This window comes from Rhipicephalus sanguineus, chromosome 4 (genome assembly GCF_013339695.2).
Source record: "Rhipicephalus sanguineus isolate Rsan-2018 chromosome 4, BIME_Rsan_1.4, whole genome shotgun sequence".
NCBI lineage: Eukaryota > Metazoa > Arthropoda > Arachnida > Ixodida > Ixodidae > Rhipicephalus > Rhipicephalus sanguineus.
The window spans coordinates 85,155,147-85,172,241 of record NC_051179.1 but is presented as its reverse complement, the minus strand read 5'-3'; the positions used below and the strand labels follow the sequence as shown (position 1 = coordinate 85,172,241).

The following is a 17,095-nucleotide window of genomic DNA, read 5'->3' as shown; positions in this document are numbered from 1 at the left end:
GCACGACATGCCACAGTGTTTGTAAAATGACCGCTCGTCTTCTGTTTGTGTCATATACACGGTGTTTCAAGAAAGGGAAACGGTATATTTCCTCGCTACCTTGAGAATTGCGTTTTAGGAGCTGGCTCCCCAGGTTCTTAAGCTGGGGCAATGTCCTTCGGCGTAAGCGTAACCTTAGTTACAGGCGCAGCTCGTGTGAAAGAGAAGTCTTCTTCCTCTTCTTTTTCGAGCGCCTTGATGATGATATTAACGCAGGCAAAACCACAAATAGCATAGCCAACTGTAGCATGCGCACGCTCGCGCGAAAGGGAAGTCTTTCTCCTCTTGCTCTTCGAGCGCCTTGATGATGACATTAACGCAGGCAAAACCACATTTCCTCGAACTCCTCGACCACAAGTTCCTCCACAGCTGCAAGGTCTGCGACCGCTTGTGGTTCGACAACAACCTGACCACAATCGCTACTATAAAAACGTGTGACGTCTTCATATGACAGTAGAGAAATTGCATGGAGCATTCACGGTTTACCCGATTATCTCCGAGCCAGCTCGTCAAGCATCATTCACTTCGTGGATATGGCCTGATTTTCTGTGGCGGCTGACGCCTCAATATGGCTAGAGATACCAATTGCAACAGTAATTAGCTACATTATTTAACATTTTTTGTTACCGCAGACAGTCGATTGGGTTAAATGGGAGAATTGAAGTGCTTATTGGGAAAAGCTCATTGCCGCTTTGAGATATCGAAAAACCCGACATTCAGAGTATATTAAACAAAAACATAGCTTCTACATAAGTCAGGCATATCATGCACATGCTTGTCATTATGACATATTTGAGGGTATTTTCACTTCCGTCAACATGTGACGCATTGTGGGTTATCGGTCCCTTTGACGTTGTATTTTTCTTTAGCCTCCCTCTAAGGATTTACGGCAGGTGACCTATACATGAGGAAGACGGCGATACTGAGAGAAAAAACTAAACGAGTGCGCTTACCACCCCGCCAAAGGCGAGCAGCGGCGTCAGGTAAAAGGGAGCCGCCGCACCAATGATGGCCTTGAACTCACCAAGAGTCAAGTAGGTCCGCTTTTGCGTCGTCGTTGAGGCCCCTTCTCTGTGTTGCAAAACAGTGACAAAAAAACTTAAAGCATAATTACCAAAAAAGAGAGAAAAGCCTAGCGCGCGAGGCGCTTTCTAGATATCTTAGTGGCATTCACGATAGCCGAAATGAACGAATTCGGCAAACGACACTTACAAAATATCGGAGGAGGCCGCAGTCCTTGATTTAGGTGAATGGTAGTGGCACTCGCATGTCGGCGTTCATGCGCCCTCGTGTGTTCATTTGTTTAACTTTGGGTTTCACACGCTGCCGAAGCGAATCGCAGAGGCCGCGCAGAAAGAAGCGCGTGGTTAAGACCTGTTCCACCAGGTGGCGCAACGGTCTCAACTGCTCACTAGAAAACCGTCTGCTCTTCCAGTAAACTTACTTTTCATTAATTATCCTGACAGGTAATTGGGACTTAGGTAAACTTACATGCTCCGATATCATATTGTTTCACTATAACTCTCAGCTTATACCGGAACCGTCGATTTCATATACGATTTTATTTTTCAAGTCTTTTTCGGAATATCCGGAAAACCGGAAGTAAGCGCTCGACCGGAGAGGTAATTGAGACTTAGGTAAACTTACATGCTCCAATATACATCGTTTCACTATAACTCTCAGCTTATACCGGAACCGTCGATTTCATATACGATTTTATTTTTCAAGTCTTTTTCGGAATATTCGGAAAACCGGAAGTAAGCGCTCGACCGGAAGTGCTTGGAAGAGAATCAAGAGTGTCCCTCGGTCCTTGTGCCATTAAACGTTTCGAATGAATCTGATATGCTGGTGCACTAACGATACATCAGGTTCAGTCTTCGCGCGCGGAGAAATCGCAAATTGCGTTCATGTCAGTACGACAGAGGTTGATAGGTTTCAATCGATGTGCGTGTGTTCGGACGCTTCGCGAGGCAACTGTTTTGCACATTTGGTTCCGAGATGCTCATACATGGCTCACATAGCAATCTTCTTCCAGTGCGCCAGCATTTCAATGGCAGGTCACTGTTAAAGACGTTCTCTCTTTGGATGAGCGCTCACTGACAGCGGTGGAGGAAGATTGTCGGGGTTGTTTTACACCACCTCCCATCAGGTCAACGGAACGGCGTCTTCAAAGTAGCCCTTTGATACATGAGATGATTTTCTACTTTTAGGCGCAAGGGACTCCGTGGCGCTTATCACACGAGTGCAAATGAGAAAAACTCACTCACGTCCTCATCTCGACGAGGTCGCCGCTGCGCTGCAGGCTTTGCAAAACTAAGAAGTCGTCCGTGCGAGCCTAGAACAGCTGCGGAGGGCGAGCAGCTTTATTCTTCGTTCTCGTCTTGGTGTAGGCGCGCGCCTTACCTTTCCGCTACCTTTTCCTCCGATCATAAGTTCCGAAGAGGGAACTCTGTCATTCGGAAAGCGCTAGATGGAAACTTTTGAGAGAAACTAATGTTTGACGTTCTCCATTGATGGCCATCTTCCCATTCGGTCATACGGCAGCCTCCACGTAGAAGCTCGCCATTGCGGTCAATGGGGAAATTCAAAATTTATTTTCTTACTTAAAACAAAAATAGTAGTGATAAAAACTTGTCGTATAAGAAGAACTATTTATTTCTTTTCGATTGACGTATAAGGCTGATTTTTATTTGGAGAACCACGCGGTGTACATTGCGTCTCAGTGTGGACCGAAATGACCATTTCCTCAAGCTTCTGATTTTTCATCGTAAAGTTTAGAATCATCCGTGGTCTGAAAATATTTTTTACGCAAAAGATACCTTCTGTAAAGTAAGTATTCATGACTCAGACATTCATACATAGTGCAATATTAAAACGAAAAAAAAATGCAAACATGAAACATTTCGGCAACATTTCTGAGGGCGTGTATGACTGAAGAATTACAGGAATATTATTGAGCTGCGAACAGCTTAGACCACATCTGCTCAATATCTAAGCCAAATTTGGTATTGAAACAAGAAAACGGTACGCTCCAGAAAATTCGGCAGATCCCACGCCTTGTCGGAATTGGTTTCATGCGAAGCAGTCAGCGAGTAGTTCTATGCTGTATTTTTTGGCTTTGAGCCAAGCGTTACGAGGTGGATGGACATGTTATTGTAAGTGTAGTAGCTGTGTGCAGATCCTGGACTTACCAGGCACGTCGATAACACTGACGTTTAAAGGGTAACTTATGGTCTGATGTAACGTCAGCACTCACGTTAGAGCCCACACGTCAGTGTTATCGAAACGAAGTGCACTTTATGGTATGATGGTGTGATTATCATGCGTAACTTTCGTTAGCGCACTCCTCCGGGGTCGAGCAACACGTATATAGCTTACCGAATCACAGGAGTACAAATGTAATGTTTATTAGACTGCTATAAAAGCGGAGCCAACACCGGAACCACAGACGTTAACCTGACATAACGCCTGCATCGTAGGAGTACATATGTAGTGTTTATACCTTTGTTATAAAATTAGATAGCCAGCACTACAACCATAATTGACGTTGCACTGCCATTACGTCTGCATAAGGTGCCTTTCCCAAGCAGTTTCTACACCTGGAGTGGCTCTGTGGCAGAATAGCTGGCTGCCACGCAGAATGCTTGCTTTCGATTCCTGCTCTGATCCTAATTTTAGATGCGAAGCATCTTATTGCGGAGTTCAATCCGGTGGTGGTGTGCGGCGTGACCACCCCTACTGCGCATGCGCGAACCCTCTCCACACAACTCCTCTCCCCCTTTCCAACTCTCCCACTTCCCCTCTCCTCTCCCCTCCCCCTCTCCCCTTCCCCCACTCCTGTAACTTCGCGACACTATGACAGCACTGAAATCCTTATCTATCGTGGCTGTCTTCTCCTTTGTCTCCAAGGAAGCCCTTTTCCGTGCAATGGGGCGGGCACACAGCAGATGCGGTTATTTCGGAAAGGCGCTTTGATGCGCGGTGCCATTCGAATGAACTCGAGGGTATGCGCGCGGAATAAAAAAAAGAGTAAACGTCGACTTGCAAAAGAACGACGACGACGTTCAAGCAACTCCGCGCGTGAGAAATGGCGGCCGCTGCTGGCGATAATCGAGATTACAGTGAACTAGAGCCAAAATATGTTCTAGTTCACTATAATCGAGATGCTGCTTCCGCCTCAAGCCGCATGGCGGTGCCTCGATTTATGAAACACACGAATTGTGCCAAAAAAGAAACTGCTGTAAGTCCCTTCAGTTCCGTACTCAGTCTGACGACGTCGTTTATTGCTATTGTTACACTTTCATGAAGACAGAAGCGAGGTATCGTTGACAAATTCTTTCTCCACTGGAACGTCTAAGCATTGTTCAGGCGTCCGCTCTCAACACTTCATAAATCCAATGCATGACAGCGTTGGTCACGTCGTCATTTTCAAATTCCAGCTCCTGATTGTTGCAGAAGCAGTTCTGCAAACGAAAACAGACGTTTTTTATGCAATAAAACACTGGCCGTAGCTAACAGTAGCCGTAGCTGAGCGTTACATATACATGCAAGTAATTCTTAACGTCTTTTGTAAACTGTTTTTCTTTGCTGTCGTGTCTAGCGAGTGAGCGTGCTGCAGGATATTGAACACACCTGCTAAATATAATCGCAAAACAGCATTGTGACTCATTGGGAAGAGATCTCTCTCTCTCTCTCTCTGCGTATATATATATATATATATATATATATATATATATATATATATATATATAGATATATATATATATATATATATATATATATATATACATAGATATGGTGCGTGCATTGTTGCAAAAATAAAAAGAATCATGTGTTAATATAGGCTCTCGCCAGAAAAATTTCATTTCCTACCAGCATCCTTTTGACGAGCCACAATCCATCAGTGCCCCCTGCTATGTTGAATGCAGGCTGAAAAACAATAACAAATAAACGAAGCCATGTTTTCTTCCCTGATTCGACCCGAGTCATATACGCAATGCATTCGGACCTTTAAGGTAAAATAAAATAAATAAAGCGCATTGTAGGCGTTGTTCGGAAGAATTCGTCTTTCTTCCTGTATTTAGATTTTGAAGGTTTGATTTTCGCGTTAAATATTGTAGGTAGCCGTATGTGAGCTTCTTTAAACACTCCCATGAATTTGTTCGAAATGATACCAGTTTCTGCACCAGTCCCATACGCGTAGGTAGCGGATAACTTGCTTTTAGTTGGTTTCTATAACGCCATCTAGTTTCACATGTTTTACATCCCTCACGTTGGATATGGTTGTCCTCAGCTGATTAAGCATACATAGGAAATACTTGCGCTTAAAAAAGAGTACAAAAAAACAAGAAGCGGTGGGTTACACTTACATACGCACCGAGGAACTTTTTGAGCATGCATTCACGAGCGATGCCTCTTCTCAGCTTCCTCTGCACATTAAGAAATAAAGCCACGGTCTTTAGGCTTGGACAGCCAGCGGCATATTGTGGAATTTACGGTGGGGGGGAGGGCGACTAAACTTTTGTTGCGTGTAGATACCCCTGTATTCATCGGAGCCACATACCTGACGGCTGTGAAGCGCCGTTACTGAAGGCCCCAACGTTAGCTCGACAAAAAAAATACATTGCTTTTTTTAGCAGTAACTATATCGTACAACATACCAAGACATGCGAACACACACTCGCTGCGTCATACTCCGTCAAACACCGTCCAGTGCTTGCCTTCTGATGGGCATTCATCACCGACTACCCATGATTTCTAAGCTTATAAAGGTTGTCAACGAGGAAAATATGTTATATGTGCACGCGTTACGTACTTCTTGTATGTGCGCTACTGATCCGTGGCATTCGTCATGATACTCGCAAACGACTTGCACAACCTGTTGCAAAGAGAAATATACGGCAAGTGGTCAAAATCGACGAAACGGCGCGTTGACAAGGAAAAAAAAGAAGAGGGAACTTCGCTCACGCATACGGCGAACAAATAAAAAAAGTTCTTCCCATGAGGCGATCAAAGTTAAAACAAATGACCACCGATCTACTTCTGTGCCGTTCAACTGTAGTTCACCACATTCTAGTAATAATAATAATATCTGGGGTTTAACGTCCCAAAACCACGATATGATTATGAGAGACGCCGTAGTGGAGGGCTCCGGAAATTTTGACCACCTGGGGTTCTTTAACGTGCACCTAAATCTAAGTACACGGGCCTCAGACATTTTCGCCTCCATCGAAAATGCAGCCGCCGCGGCCGGGATTCGATCCCGCGACCTTCGGGTCAGCAGTCGAGCGCCATAACCACTAGACCACCGTGGCGGGGCACACCACATTCTAGGTGTAACGTTATGGACATTAATAGCTTCGCTTTATTTATTCCTAGAAATATTTACCTCTCCAATTGTTTATGTCCATTGATAATATTATCAGCATCCGATATCAGCACGAAGTCGTTTATTTTTTTGTTACTAATTCTGCTAAATTTGGCATGTAATTGATACACATCTTGCATGATTATCAAGAACCAGGTTGTAGGCCTTGTCAGAAAACAGCTTGGTTCGTTTCCTTTTGCCTCGCGGCATGAAACACTGTTATAGGTGTGCACATGTCAGGATAGACAGTATTCATGTAGTATTTAGGCAACCGATCTTAATGAGGGAACGAAACTTCATTCTAGGAAGTGCTTATAGCTGCAGCAATGACCAGTAAAACCTTGTTTTATAAGAAATGTATTATGCCTAATTTAGCCATTGTAAATTCATTATCACATAAAAAAACAAGGGTCCCAGTTTCATCAATTTTAGCGCCTCACTATCACTGTGTCGTAGCGAATCATAGAATTTTTGTTTTCGTGCTTTGGCCATATTTGTTCAGCAAAATTTCCCAAACCTTGATGTGCTAAGCTGCTGGCTCTGTGAGAACACCGTGCAATATATTTTTTCTGCTAAAAATTATGGGAACCACATGGACGCCTTTAAAATTGATGACGTCAATAAGAGTTGGACCGACAGCCACAAGCCGTTTTTATCCTTCTTGTTGATATACCTCGTGCGAATACGTATTGTCAAAAGAAGTGTAACTGCCCCTCGACCCCTCACCGATGTGATCAGAAGAACAAAGCACGAAAGCAAAATGCTGCATTTATTCTGATATGTAGCAGAGTAGATGGACTGTAATCATCTCTTTGAGTTGCTAACTTACTCTTCTAAGGAGGCTGGCGTTTGCCTTGTAGGAAATGATCACATCCCCGGCGCAATCCACCAAGACCTTGGAGGTCGGCTTCAGCACATTCAGCATCAACGTCTTCGCTGCGCAATAGCACGCCCCAGATCAGTGACGCAAAATGATCGGCACTAGTCAATCGACATACCTTGTGGGCACGCTCGTAGAAGGTTCCTTTTCAGGGAGCTCGTAATGGCTTTGTTATTCAGTACAGTATAAAGCATGCGTAATCAGCATAAGTTGACATGCGAGTAGGGTAGATCAGATGATGGTTGAAAGGTGACACCCACAAGTGAACAATTTGACCCCGGACGCAAAAGCCCCGCAAACTGCAGGAATCGGGTCGGCGTCTCTTGCGACCACGATTAGCAAATTGTCTCTTGTCCCAACGATTCCTGTAGATTTCCATTGAACATTTGGTGCGTCTATCCTCCTCATGTCATTTCGCAACCCAGCGTGAAATGCAGAACATTGCGGCACGAATCATCAAGTATAGTTAAGTACTGACACTTTTTTTTTCGTTACGCCACCCGAGAACAAGGGAGGAAAGAAACATGCTTGTCGTTAATGAAGAGCAGTGGCGTGGTTGTATAACATACTGCTATTGTCAGTCTTTGTGAATAAAGGAACAACAGACAAGAAGACATACAGGAAACGAAAAAAAAATAATTAGAAAGAACAAGGTGCTAACATGGCAGGTATGTATAATACGATGACAAAAAACGAACTTTAGGCGTGCGCAATTTTTCAACGCGCCATTTTTCAGGGACACATGTTTTGATGTCAATGTTCGGGACATAGAACAGAAAGTAGTCAGAAGCTTAACAATTTTCTGGCGCTACAGACATGACGTCACAGTCAATTCATGTGTTTAGAGTATTTGAAAACTCCTCAATGGCGCGTTCGCGGGCAACTACACTTATGATTTTATTTCTTTTTTTGCCGAGACACCAACCCGTCGTCTCACAGCGATAACTTTATTATAAATCTTAACCAGTATTGCACATTGTAATCAGCGGGCTGTGTATATATATAGCCTCTATCTACTAATGAAGGCATCCGCACGCACGTCATTTTTCAGCTTATATGTTTACTTTTAATAAGAATTATTAAGCAACTCAGTCGTTAGATTGCTATTGAAGGAGGACAACGCCGTTGCTACAAGACCTTATAACAAACGTTAGATAATATTGCAATCGTTTAGCCAACATCACCGAACACTAGTGAGCATTATCTGTAACATACCGAAAACTAGTGAATGTTAACAAAGTTCTCATAGTAAGCAAGTAAGTACGACATTTCTAGTCAGGTGATTTATCGAGACGCTCTGTTAGATTGCACTGCTTTCGGGATCGGCCCGCCTTTTTTGTCAGAAATCTGTCATTGTATGAAATTACAGAATTCCTGTGGAAAAGGCGAAAAAAAAAAACTTCGCGAAGGAACAATCTCACGCGCTCCGTGCTTGCTCTGCTATTTCCAAAGAGTGGCCGTTCTTTGTAGCGCCTTTAACACACGCCGATCCAGTGATGACGAAGTTACTAGTGACAGCGCTCCTAACTGGGCCGGCTGGTATGTCATTTGGACGGGAACAAACAAGATTTCAAATCACTGCGGCGCTAAAAACACACAAGCACTAAAGGAGACGAGAAGGTCGAGTGCTCTTACTGGTCTTGTTTTGTCCTTGTCTATTTTTTAGCGCAGCAGTAATTTGAAAAGATGTACCAACAAACTCGCCAGATGAAACAAACGAAGCTGCAGACAGGATGCTCAAAGAACATTTGAGGCGCTGAACTATCAACCAGTAATTTTTGGGAGCAAATATATTTCCGCACAATAATGCCGTGGTTGTTAGTGCAGCGCCTCGCATGTCGTTTTTGTTTCAACATCCTGTCTTTAGCTCTCTTTGTTTCAGTGCGAAAAATACTAGTAAACTTCACCTGGAGGCGCCGCGCATGTGTCCCTTGCAGTTGTAATTGGGATAGCCAACAGAAGGAAGAAGACGGCCGCGGATAGTGTGAACATCACGATGGTCACCAGAAAGCTTCTCCGAACAGATATGATCGGTCACATTTGCTTTTACTCCAGCCTTATTCCGAAGCTCTGACCCCTCCCACTGTTGACTCAGCTGCGGGTGATTGCTTAAAACGTAAATACTGGCAGGCACTCTTCTTTAGACGTGTGGCGCTTTGAGAGGAGTTGAAGCAATATTTTTTATTTCAAAAGTCGTTTACTTTTCTCTCCGTGACAACCGTAATAAAGTTCTCTTTATGTAGGAATTGACCGACGCTTCGCCGTTGTGTGGCGGCTATTGGAAACTGGAAAATTTGGGCAAACAACTTCTTGGCGGATGCCTTCGGAGAGAGCTGATAACCAAAGAAATGCCTTAACTTTTCTGTCTCGCGCTGGTCTTTCAAACTGCGTACCTATGGAAAGCGCAAGACAAAAAGAGATAATAAAATATTTCTTTTGAAAACTTAGCTCGGGAGAGATGTCCTTGGTCCAGAATGCCTTGAGCTTAGGCCCTGGCGACACCAAGCACGAATATTTAAGCGCTGTTACGCGATCTCGCTCGAAAAGGGCCTCTAATTCCGCATTCCTTCAGTGGCCCAAATTAGGACCTCACTGTAGGGGAGCTCTGTAGGGGAGCCTGCAGACCAAGCTCTGTTTTCCATTTCGCCTTGTGATGAAGGTAAGAGTAATTAAAATATCTGGGGTTTCACGTGAACAAACAACGAAGTGATTAATGAGGCACGCTCTCGTGGAGCTCTCCAGAACTTTCAACCATCTGGTGTTCTTTAAGGCCCACTGACACTGACACTTGCCTCTAGACTTCGACTTCATCGCTGCCACTCCCGCGGCAGAGATGTAACCCGTGACCTTTGGGTCAGGCGCCGAGGACCGTAACCACTGTAGCACTTCGGCGTACACTGGCGCAGCCAAGAAGGGGATGGGGGTGGGGGCTAAACTCTCGAAAAAATGTCTGTCTACGCACCTCGTGGCGGAGCTTGTGATTATGGTGAAACTGGCAATAATGAGTCGGCCTGGGCACGTGGAAATGACACCAGAGAGGACTTTTCAAGATAGATGACAGTGATAACCATTTCCGAAAGACGGCTTCGAGTACTTTAAAGGGGTACTGACACCTTTTTTCGAAGGCGAGTTTATTATGCTATAGAAATCGCCTGTATCCAGAGATGGCTCTGAGCAAGCTTGAAGCTCACCAAATGCTGATTAGATATCTTATTTTGATAATAAATCAATTTTTGCATGGCGCACCTCGGGACAACGACACCAGCTTGACGTCAGGCTACCATACTAATTCTGGTGACTTGACGCAGCAGTCTGGCTAGTTGTGATCACGTTGGGTACCAAAACTTCCAAGATGGCCGCTTGTGCGTCACCAAAACATTCGCAATGGTCGCTTGTGCGTCACCAAGCGGAGCGGCCGTAGAAACGTCACGATATCTTGCGCGAGCACTTGACGAGTAGCTCGTACATGTTCTGACGTCAGGGTACAGTAGGAACCGAACCTAGCTTTTAAAAACACACTGTAATTACTTTTTCATGGTGCACTCGCGCTTAGCACTACCTTTTGTAGGCTATTGAGTGCTTGATCTTTCATTTGACGCAAAAAAATGGCAACTGAAAATTTCCGTGTCAGTGCCCCTTAATATTATCGCAGTTAAATACGTTCTCTGAAAATTGCTTCTATGTATGCGAGTGTCGCTGTGGATACTTAGACCTTGATATTTGTCTCGATATATTTACTCAGCTTTAATGTATATTGAAAATCTTAAATACACTATGATATCGACCAGTTGATAGTCCATATGAAGAAAAATATAACAGGCCCCTTGATCGGACTCATCTAAAACAACGCGTTAAGCCACATCGAGGTAACTGTACACAGTATAGTTTATGTTCGGCGTCAGGCGTTCGAAAGCAAAAAAGATATTGGTGTGTTCAAGAATTTCTTTAAACAGTAGAAACTGGCCAGAAAGGCGCACTCTATATTAAAACTGAAGGGTTAAACTTCAGAAAAATCGTATGAAGATTGTGATAAAGAGCGAATACATTTGTTATAGAATTACTGTAGTGTAAGGGCCTAGTAAATTGTGCTGTCTGGTACCAAGGATTCTTTTCATTGGGTGATGGCAGCTTACACATGGTGCTGTGTAAACATACGTTATCATTATTCAATGAAGGGCTGTGGAGCTGTTGCTTCTTCCTTTTTTATGCTCTGTACGAAGCTTTGACCTCGTGCAATATCTCTTGCTTTTCCGCTTTTGTTTGCAAAGCTGCAGATATGGCATAGACTTGAACGTTGCACCATAGCAAGCTCCGTCGCCTCTAGGCACTGCTTAGGGGAAATATGCCTGGAAAACTCATCTAAGAAGTTAGGAGATTAACGATATCTATCACAGTGTAATGAACTTGAAGATAAACTGCTTTCTTTATAGCTCTCGTATCGTCTACAGCGTGGGAACAAATGTGAATGCGAAACGGACAGGGATCAAATTATGCGTTACATTTATGAAATGTGCTAAGATCACGCTTAAAAAAGAAAAGTGTCGGAGTCACGAAGTTCTAGTCGCGTGAATCCTGGTTGCATGATCCGCCTTCTTTGAGAGATATCTCTTTGTGAGGTCTCTACAGGGTTACCTTTGGTAGCTACTTTGCGCCGAATTGGGCACCTTATGAACCCGTCTGGCGACGAAAATTTCTGGTTGAATCTATGGCTACTTTCGGCTACTTTTCAACTTTTGGTTTGGCACACCAAGTAGCCGTTTTTGTTTTCATTATTTGCAGATAATACACACTGTTTCAATGCTTTTCTGCCATGTCCGTCGATGCACGCGCGCTCGTCCTCCAACCCCCTCCCCAGCAGGCACCCAAACGCAACGCACGACGCGCCTTCAAATACGGAGTGACGAAGGTGCGTGCATGTGGGATAGCACACACCTTTGGATAGTACGCAACGAAATAAATAAATAACGCGTCGCTATCATGCTATCCCACCTCGCCAAGCTGCCATAGAGAGGAAGTGCTCTTTCACAATCACCCGGATAACCTCGCTTGCCGTCAAGCGGCGCCACTTAGCCACCACGCGCCCACGGCACCATCTCTCGCTCGACGGTGAAACTAAACACCCTAACTGCGACAAATCCGCCGGACGCGTGTGTCATGCGCCAAAAACGACGTTACAAGGGGTTATAGCATTCCCACAGAATGTATAAATGCCGAAGGGCCTGACCACTGATCAGGCTACTCCACGGCCGACGACTGTTCTCTCCGCTACCAGTGCATAGCGTGTATCGCTCGTATTTTGAGTTTTCTATTTCCGGCCACGAATTCGCCCAAAGAAAGAGTTACGTATTTTGCGGTCTTGCTGCAGCCTTCTTCCCCGTTTCAACCATGGTAAAATATTATCTATGTGGGGCATTGCAGCGAGATATTCTGATTTGTGACATCAGCTTCTGTCATTGTGATTCACTGCGAGGCTCAAAGAACTCTGTCAGACAATTATTTCGTTTGATATTTGAACTGGCATAGATGTTCTGCCTCTGTGCGTTTAATTGAATTCCCATAACACTCGGTGTGAATTGCGTGATGACGTGCATATGTGCTACGAGGTGACGCAAGGAAGCTACTGCGCACCAATTGTATAATTGTCTTTGTTTCAGTGAGCTACGAAAATGTCTCAGCACCGGGCTTGGCACGACAAATAAATGCTCCCATGTAGAAAAGACAAAAAAAATCACAGTATATCCACGGAGTGAATGATGATGAGTGGGCGAAGCTGCGGAGGTTCATCGGTAAACCGTGAATCATCCGTGAATTCTGCCCAGTACATCATCACCGACGTGAGATCGGGCGCGTTTATACTAAAGGTTCGATGAGAGTTATGACGACTTGCAGCTCACTTTAATTTTACATGTACGCTGTGAATTTTCATTGTTTAATCACGCACAGGAGAAATCGCACACACGCACTACCTTGGAGGTCAAAATCCAGTGCCTATATATACGGGGTGGTCAGAGAACGGTTGTGCAGCGCGAGCGGTCGGTTTTTTCAATCAAGACGCTGCCGCGACGCTGCCTCGCGACGCTGCCTGCGTCGGCGCCGCTGCGCCGCGAGGCAAGATAGGGGGGGGGGGACCGTAGGAGAGGAGAAAGAGGGGGAAGCGTAGGAGAGGAGAGGGCGATACATATCACGTACTGTACGGGAGATCCGTTTAGCCGGACAACGGAGACGTGACAAGGTTAGACTAAGAGGAGCTACGCCCCTAAAACAACTCTGAAACCGGTTTCCAGCTCTCGTTTCGTGTGACTCGGAAAGTTCTCTTAGATGGTGGGTAATATTCAGCAGCCATCTTCGTACTTGTGGGGATGCGCTTTTGTTGAACTACCGGGAGACGTAGTTTTTCCTTTATCCCAGAAGAAGTTAGTGGTAGGGGTGATGAAGCCGTAGGACAGAGAAGCTCAAAAAAGAAATTAGCGTTTGCATCAGAGTTTGAAATGTGCTAATGTAAGCTTTCTTACAAAATATATTTCATGTTGAGATTAGATTGGACCGGTAATGAATCAGTCAAAGTTTAACATCACTCCTGTAGGGAGGACTCTGTCGACTGAGCTGAAAGAATTAGTGTTGTTGCCTGACGTCCCTATATTTCTCGAAGAACTTGTGGAAACGTTTTTTGCATTGACAAAAACATTACTCCATTAACCATATTGGAGGGAAACAGCGCGAAAGACAAAAGACGAGGCAGAGAATGATACATACAACAGCGCTGACTTACAACAAAAGTTTATTCGTCAAACCACGCATTATATGCCTGCGCAGTTGAAAACAAAAAGAAGAAACAAAACAGGACAAGTCGAAGAAAATAAACTAACAGAATCATCGCCGAAAAGCATGCTCATTGCGCGTGCAGTCATTCTGACAAAAAAACAACCTCCCCTCTCCAATATATCATACCAACTCGCCCAAGCAACCATTTTAGCTCCAATAAACAAACATGCGCAGGTAAGTTGTCTTTATTACCACATGTTGCAAACATACGCCCTTCCTTAAACTATAAATATCAGTTCTCGACACAGACTGAACATAGCTTCTTTTTTATTATATTGCACCGGAATTGCCCACGGTGAAGCCTTTTTGTCAAACTCATTGTTTGCCGAACGTTGTTGGTTCATGCGTCGGGCCTCAAAACTTCGTAAAGCCAATGCATGACAGCGTTGGTCGCACCACTGTCTTCGAATTCCAGGTCGTGGTTGTCGCAGAAGCATGCCTGCGAAGAGCCAGATATATATATATATATATATATATATATATATATATATATATATATATATATATATATATATATGTGTGTGTGTGTGTGTGTGTGTGTGTGTGTGTGTGTGTGTGTGTGTGTGTGTGTGTGTGAAAGTGATTTCAATATTGTTTTCGACAAGAACCTCCACGGTTTGACAATGCGTAATTCTTGGTTTCAATAACTTAGCTATGCCACTGTAACGTAATGCTACGTGGCAAAACTTACGAAATTCAGTGTGATGCTGTTCTGTGGTACTGTGTATCTGCGTAACAAAGCATGCGCTATGTATTGAGGGAGGCGGCGCATTTGACAACCGCGTGCTCCACAGGTCTGCCAACACAGGAGTGACGCCCCTGTCGCGCGCAGGAAAAAGAAAGCTTCAAGAAACGGTGAATACCGTTAGCGAGCGGCGTCCTCTCTTGTGATAAATCGTCCTGCATGACGGAATCTTGCGCGCCGTTCTTATTGAATCACTTAGATGCGCCTCTTGACACCAAGGTACTGTGGTGAACTTGAGTGAATGAGACAGAAAGTTATATACTGTATACTAGGCCTTTGGGAACTACTGTCACACTTATGGGCCTCCTCTGACTCGTCTTCTTCTTACAAATCTTGTGGCGCCATGGTTCGTCTGGCAGCTGCAATCTTAATCTGCCTCACGACCTATACGCACACACCTTTCCTGCCCGTTCTTCAGTCCTGCATAGGATACGCGCTACAACACCCGCCCTCTCGGCTAACTTATCGTTAAATACCTTATTGTTGGTGACTGCACCGTCGAATGTTGATTTCCTCAGTTGATTACTTCGTGGAATCACTGACACTGCCGTGAGACCTGCGCTATCGCGGTCGCGAACTTCATACCGTACACATCAAGTGATATTAGGGACTTTTAGCTTGTACGTGTACTTTTTAACGTTATCGTGTTACCGGAATACCCGATTGCATTTACCGTGTTACCGGAACGCATGTTTTAGAAAAGCTCTAGCTCCCCATACGTAAACGTACGTAAACGTATACGTTTACGTTTGCGTAAACCACCAAATGATGATGGCAACTGCACTCAAACGATATTTAATGTAGGTAATACTGAATTACCGCTGCGGCAGAATCATATACTGTACTGCGTGTGCAGTACACGGTATACGTAAAGGGGTGCAGGAATATCGGGTTACCGGACAATGGTGTCGAAATCTTGCGACGCTTCGTGCAACCACAGTCATGGACACGTTTTTTTTTTCGCCGTGAGATTAAATGTTAATAAAACTGCAAGTCATTCTTAATTATGCCGCTGCAAGGCAATTACACTTGAGGTAGAAAGCACGATGTTTCTGCAATAACAATTTTGTGCTTGCCTGGTTCGTCTTGGCCCCGCTAGATGGCGCGACCTATTCAGACTGTGAGGGGCTTTATGCATCTCACGTTTACAGCTTCGGTATTCTAGGTTGCTCTAGCTTCGGTAATCCGGCTGAAACAAGGTGATCGCAATTGGCACTCGCACTTCGCCTTATTTTAACTCGGCTGCTGGAGTCTCCGCAAAGCGGATATCGCGAGTAGCCACGAAGGTGGATTAGCGAGATGGGACTGTGAACGTAATGCCTACCCGGCGAGTATTTTACGTTCCGTAAAAGTCTACGTTCCGTAAAGGCCTGCGCATGCGCAGATTCCTTCCGGTATCCGCAAGCCGCTAACGTAAAGAAGTATACGTACAACCTAAATGCCCCTATTATGATCTACTAGTCATCCGTGTGGCAATCAGGATGGCGTTTTTGTCTTTTTCAGTAGAGAGCAATAGTACCTAAGACTGGCCTTTGCTCAGATGGCCTAGCATCTTTCTCTTTCACCTACGTCAAATGTTAATGAATCTGAAACTATAGCAAACATCAATACATGTCGTGTATGCACAGTGGCTTAGGGCGTTGCACCACACAATTCGAGATCGCCATCTCGGTACTGGGCATGGAGGCCCCATTGAGATGGGGTCGAACTGCAAGAACTATATTTACGTGCACATTATGGAAGCCCATATGGTTAAGACTTCACCCAAAATCTTCTAATAAACGACGTCTCTCGGTCAAATAAGGTCGTCTATTTGACATGCCAAACTGCAGAATTTAATAGCAAGCTGCACCTGTTTGTTAGGTGGCAATATCTTTTGCACATTCTTTTTGGTTTAGCGTTTGATGCTTATGAGCAAATAAAAGAGGACTCAGTACTAGGAGGGATGGGGTAAGAAAGCGACCTCCTTACCATCATTTTCTTAAATATCCGCATTCCATCAGTCATTTCTGCTTTCTCGAATCCGGGCTGAGAAAAAAAAAAGCAGGCAATGCCTTTGTTGATAGTCGGCGTTTGTGGTGTATTCACTTCTCTCTTGTGTCCGTGTTTGCACGCCCGGTCTTTTTAACATGAATACCAACCAACTATTGCGCAGCTCCTGTTATTCTAAGTTTTGTTGACTCGACTGAAGTTGCATCTTTTAAAACATTATCATAATGGGCGTATCGTCACGGCTAGTAAG

The 17,095-nt window shown here is 44.5% G+C and overlaps 1 protein-coding gene across 2 annotated transcripts in view; it reads right to left on the bottom strand.

Moving 5' to 3' along the window:
- Positions 1 to 4,295: 4,295 nt before the first annotated feature.
- The window catches only part of LOC119388841 (uncharacterized), a 36,447-nt gene continuing 23,647 nt past the window's right edge, over positions 4,296 to 17,095 (bottom strand). The window contains exons 1-4 of one of the 2 annotated variants that reach the window (XM_037656227.2): positions 7,236 to 7,408; positions 5,855 to 5,917; positions 4,912 to 4,968; positions 4,296 to 4,502 (exon numbers count right to left, since the gene is read on the bottom strand). In XM_037656227.2, coding sequence (XP_037512155.2) covers positions 4,404 to 4,502; positions 4,912 to 4,968; positions 5,855 to 5,917; positions 7,236 to 7,331 — 315 coding nt within the window. In that variant the 5' untranslated portion in view covers positions 7,332 to 7,408 and the 3' untranslated portion in view covers positions 4,296 to 4,403. Of the gene's footprint in view, positions 4,503 to 4,911; positions 4,969 to 5,854; positions 5,918 to 7,235; positions 7,409 to 17,095 lie in introns of those variants that run through there. The other variant, XM_049414756.1, reaches the window with a different exon arrangement.